Source organism: Epinephelus moara, chromosome 22 (genome assembly GCF_006386435.1).
Source record: "Epinephelus moara isolate mb chromosome 22, YSFRI_EMoa_1.0, whole genome shotgun sequence".
NCBI lineage: Eukaryota > Metazoa > Chordata > Actinopteri > Perciformes > Serranidae > Epinephelus > Epinephelus moara.
Window position 1 is genome coordinate 35,369,877 of NC_065527.1, and position 5,008 is coordinate 35,374,884.

Below are 5,008 nucleotides of genomic sequence, written 5' to 3' on the forward strand. Positions count from 1 at the left end.
AAACAGGAGAAATATGATCTCGTTTCTTAGTTCCTGTTAGTACACGTGCTGCTGCATTCTGAATTAGCTGGAGAGTTTTTAAGGATTTACTAGAGCTACCTGATAATAGAGAGTTACAGTAATCCAGCCTAGAGGTAACAAAAGCGTGGACCAATTTTTCTGCATCTTTTCGGGTCAGGATAGGCCTAATTTTGTCGGTAGTCCGATGTTTTCATAGCGAAAAAAAATGATAAAGTTACACTAAAATGATGAATAACAGAGCTTTCATACAGCTCTGCACACACATTACTTTTGGACGGATTACTTGCGAATGCAGGCTCGCACAGAAATGCTACGCATATCACATGAAAGCGCAGGACCAGAGCTTTCCAGTGATGCCACACACATCATTGTACCGTCATCCCATCACGCTATAAATCCAGATTAATTGTCTACAAAATAAAAACCTGACGAATTTCTTCAAAATCCATTATACAGATCTTGTTATCAGTCACTTCATATAGTGAGGAATATCGTATCTTACTACGTCTTAGGCTTGTGTGCGTTTCTCCCTGTCTATCCACATTTGTAGTCCGGCTTTCAAGATGCAAATATCTCCATATTGTCCAGTTGACACTCCATCAAACTTTGTATGACAAGACCAGCGCACTTCACCTTTGCGCACCCAGACAACTGCAGCCTAATTATTCATGCTGACAGGGCAGTAGTCACCGTATACATTGAGGGGGACATGTGTGTCCCCCAATGCCCAAAATGCCCCCCCAATATATAACTGAAACTGAAAAACAACAACAAACTTTGTTTACTGCAAACAAAGTGGCAAATATTATCTTGGAGGACATCATTGCACTTGGTTGACTATTTTTCTATGATCTTAGATGTAAATATTGCATGTTTCTTTCAGATAAAACACATTTTTGACTTGTGAATGAGTCAATGGAATTTCTTGCAATAATGAAAAAATACTGGCAATCATGTCCGCCTGGCACAAACCACATGTTTTGGACAGCTGTGAAGTGACAGAATGTCCCACCATCATGGTTCTTATATTGCCAGATTCCAGAGAGTCTCCCCTCTTCATATATGGCAGAATATGTTTTTTTCCAGCTTGCTATGCTGAGATACATGTAAAAATGTAAGAATTTAGTCACACAGATTTGTTTTTTTCATTGATATAAAATACAGGCACATAGAAGGACATGAAATGATGGCAAATCTGGATAGCCCTGATTGTCCTGAAAAAACAAGATATAGCATGTGTATCTAGCCTTTATAATGACTGTGATATGAGCTTAAAAGTAAAGACAGTAAAAATACCCCAAAAACGCCTAGGGCCCATAGGGTTAAAAGGCTGATGTTGGCTGGTGTTTCTCTGTGAGGGTACAGAAGGCTTGGCTGCACATGTCCCATCCTACTTCTCTGTGTTAACTTGTAAGCCAGCTGTGTTTGTACTGACCATGACATCACTGACCTGAAGATTGCTGACCATGTGGCAGCTAGTAAGAATTGTTAGATCAGGTCAGCCACAAAGGGTTTATCACAAATTACACACTAATCATTGAAGCCCCATACTGTTTTATTATCCTGTTTAGCTACCTTGTCCCTGTCCTGTACAGGGCTGGACTAAATAAGAGAAAAACTTCAATATAACACACACACTCTGTTTGACATCACAGTGTTAGTGGAGGGGAGTTGTTTGACTTCATTGCTGAGAAGGAGAACCTGCTGGAGAGTGAGGCTATTGAGTTCATGAAGCAGATCCTGGAGGGACTGGGATTCATGCACAGCAAGAACATTGCCCATTTTGACCTCAAGGTACCAGTTAATGATTTGAAACACAGTTGTGAACTTGAGCTTGAAATTCCACCACAACATTAACCTCTCTATCCAGCCAGAAAACATCATGTTGTCAGACAAAGAGTCACCACACTCCAACATCAAACTCATCGACTTTGGCCTGGCCCACCATTTTCATCAAGGGGAGGAGTATAGAAGCACAAGTGGCACCCCGCAGTACATTGGTGAGGACATTTTGTTTTTTAGTTTGTTTTTTAAATGTTTTTGTATTTAGTCTATCTGTGAGACTTCAAATATTAAATAATGCATAAACAGGCACCAAGAGCTGCAGGCAAATCCTCAATGTGGATGCAGCCAGATTGTTTGTATAATACGGTATTTGACGAGGGATTTATTTTGTAGCTAAAGCTGTGGGATCTTTGCCGCTGAAGAAATTGTCTCCTTATTCTAGTTTTCTCATGATTCCACGTAAAGTTTGAAATTAGTATATCAACAGACCTTAAGAGTTATTTAGGAAGGAAAAATGGAAGACACTGAAATAAATACAAAAACATGGACACAACAGTAATTTGGATTTAGTGGACAGTACTCCACGTACACAAATCATACTTCATGTTATCTGCCAAGGGTACAACTTTTTCTTAAAGAGTCTGTGCCAGCTGTTGGCAATTGTACCTAGTAATGGGTGGTATGACCAAAATTTGTATCATGGTATTTTTTAAGATTGTGGTGCAGAGTCCATTTTTGAAAACCCACACATCTGTACCTGTAAAGCTCAGTACCGGAACTGACCTGTTACCCGTCATTATGTCTAAGTCAAAGCTCCACCTGCCCACATCTGTTAATAAAAGTCCTACAACCCAATCTGCACCCATGATTAAACACACACAGGCTCACTACAGTCACTCATGATAAGCTGGGTTCTCCGTTCTTGAATTACAATTACAAAACAATTCAGCATGATCCTTCCACCACCATTAAAAACCTCAGAAGGATCCCCCTTTGGTGTCTTGAACTCAATGTAGGCTGCAACGTTTCATGGCTGGAGTCCTCCACGTCTGTGATAATTGTGACAGTGGGGTCAAAGGTTCAACTTGCGTCATTGACTTCAAAATAAAATTAATAATAAAAAAAAATGAATAATAGTGATTTTGATGTCGAAGTATTACACACATACCGCACATCTTTTTTCAGCTGTTTTATCCTGACAGATAAGAATAAATTTTGTAGTACATTTTTACCCAAGCCCATACCCATGAATTTATACGTACTTTTACCCGTCACACAGCTTTTTGCAGAGTAGCCATCGGATACCTGCGAGTACCCAACCTGGTGCCGGACTCTGTTCCGGTATATCACACTGATCTATAACTCATCTACTATCATTCTGTAACACACGGTAAGGGCAAGATCTTGCCACAGCGCTGACATCAAGGAAGCAGGAGGATTTTCTAGTTGGGTTGTTTCTCCATCATCTCTGACTCTGGCAGTAGCCATGGTGTCTGGAAAAGTGCATCTGCAGGCTAATGCTACCGGTTAACTCTGCTGTGCCGTCTTTGAAGTGTTGTTTTTCTTCAGACACACACACAAGTTGGATATTTTACAACCCAGAACAAAGGAATACTTTGTATATCTGTTTCCAATAAGGTGTGAAGGAGAGGGACGAGCAGCACACAACTTGTAGAAAAGCTAATATATAATATACAATAGTGATTTTAATGCTGTAGTGTTTCGGTAACAAGACCTTCATCAAGCAAAGGTTTTGCTTGCCTGATATGTTTTGCCATATGAAGGTCTAGTTACCGAAACATGGCAGCATTATAACAGTGTGTGGGAGTTTTTCTACAAGTTGGATTTTATTTTCCTGGGCACAAGTTCTTCTGGTGCCTCTCTGATCCCTGTCTTCATCCTCCATCTCTCTTCTCTGATCTTGAATGTACTGTAGTTAAAAATTCGCAGTGTACGCACAACAAGAAAGAGCTTTTGTATTTCATTTTATGGTGTTGTTGGGATTCACAGGACCACAGATGATTTATCATTTGGTAAAATCATCACTGATTTCAAGGCTTTTTCCTCTGCATGCTCTTTGTCTTCAAACAAAGAGAGCTAGGTGGCACCCATCTCCACAGGAGGTCTCACCTCACACTTCAGTGAGACTCAAGTCCCAAAACTTGATTGGACAAGACCTTTTACAGTGACATGTGACTCGGTGATGTCACAGGCATCTGTACAAGATCTGCTCCCTTACACAGATCTCTCTCTTCTTGCTCCAGCTGCTTCAGCAGCTCACACCTCTTTCCGGTTGGGCCTGGAACAGCAAAGGCCCAAACCCTGGCTCCATAGCCCAAACCACTAAAGGGAGGGCAATTGATCACAGACTCATGGTGCGTTCCAGGCAGGCTTTTGAACTCGTAAGTCACGACTTCCAGTCACGAGTTACGACTTTGTAGCGTTCCAGGAAAGTTACGGCAAACTGCCAGTTACTTCCTGTTTAACGTTGAACATGGCGAACCGTTTGTTTGTGCTTCCCCATTATTGCTATCGCCAAAGGTACCTGCTCCTTGCTCATTTGAGTGAAACAGAGGAGGATAGGGTCACAGATGCTATTATAGGCTATTTTTTACGTTATCTGTGTGTTTGGAAACGTATTTTGTATTGATTGATTCTTGCACTAGAAACCAGCTGTTAGAGTGGCTGCCAATAATGCGTTAACATTAGGGTTATTTTATGTCTATTTCTCACCATGTATCACCTGCATCAACACCGCATCCACAGGGCTGCCATTGTTGTTTAGAGGAGTAAGGTAATTGGTTTAGAGGGCTGTGTGATGTCAGAAACCGTAACTGGGAGTACATCGATCTGGTACGAGTTCACGGGTGGGAAGTTACGGGTTTGACTGCCGTTCCAGTGCACTTTCACGGGTTACAGGTTGTGAAAACACGAGTTACGGGTTGCCTGGAACGCACCATCAGTTGCAAACACAAGGTTTGCTGGGTGCTAACTCACTTAGATTCGGCCATTTTGGTAGTTCTCTGTTGTCAGCCATTTTGTTTTGTAGGCCAAACGGCTACTTGATCACCACACCCGCCTTTGTCTTTCTCTTTTCTCTCTCTCTCTCACACACACACACATATACACACCAAGCTTGTATATAGTTAGTTAGAATTTGTGTGTTTTGGTTTGCTTTGCTAATTTGTGAATAAATATAATT

The 5,008-nt window shown here is 41.2% G+C and overlaps 1 protein-coding gene across 1 annotated transcript in view; it reads left to right on the forward strand.

Annotated features, from left to right (window-relative positions):
* Positions 1-5,008, forward strand: part of si:dkey-240h12.4 (death-associated protein kinase 2) — a 63,880-nt gene that overhangs the window by 12,191 nt on the left and 46,681 nt on the right. The window contains exons 3-4 of the mRNA XM_050034057.1: positions 1,677-1,815; positions 1,892-2,021. Coding sequence (XP_049890014.1) covers positions 1,677-1,815; positions 1,892-2,021 — 269 coding nt within the window. The remainder of the gene's footprint in view (positions 1-1,676; positions 1,816-1,891; positions 2,022-5,008) is intronic.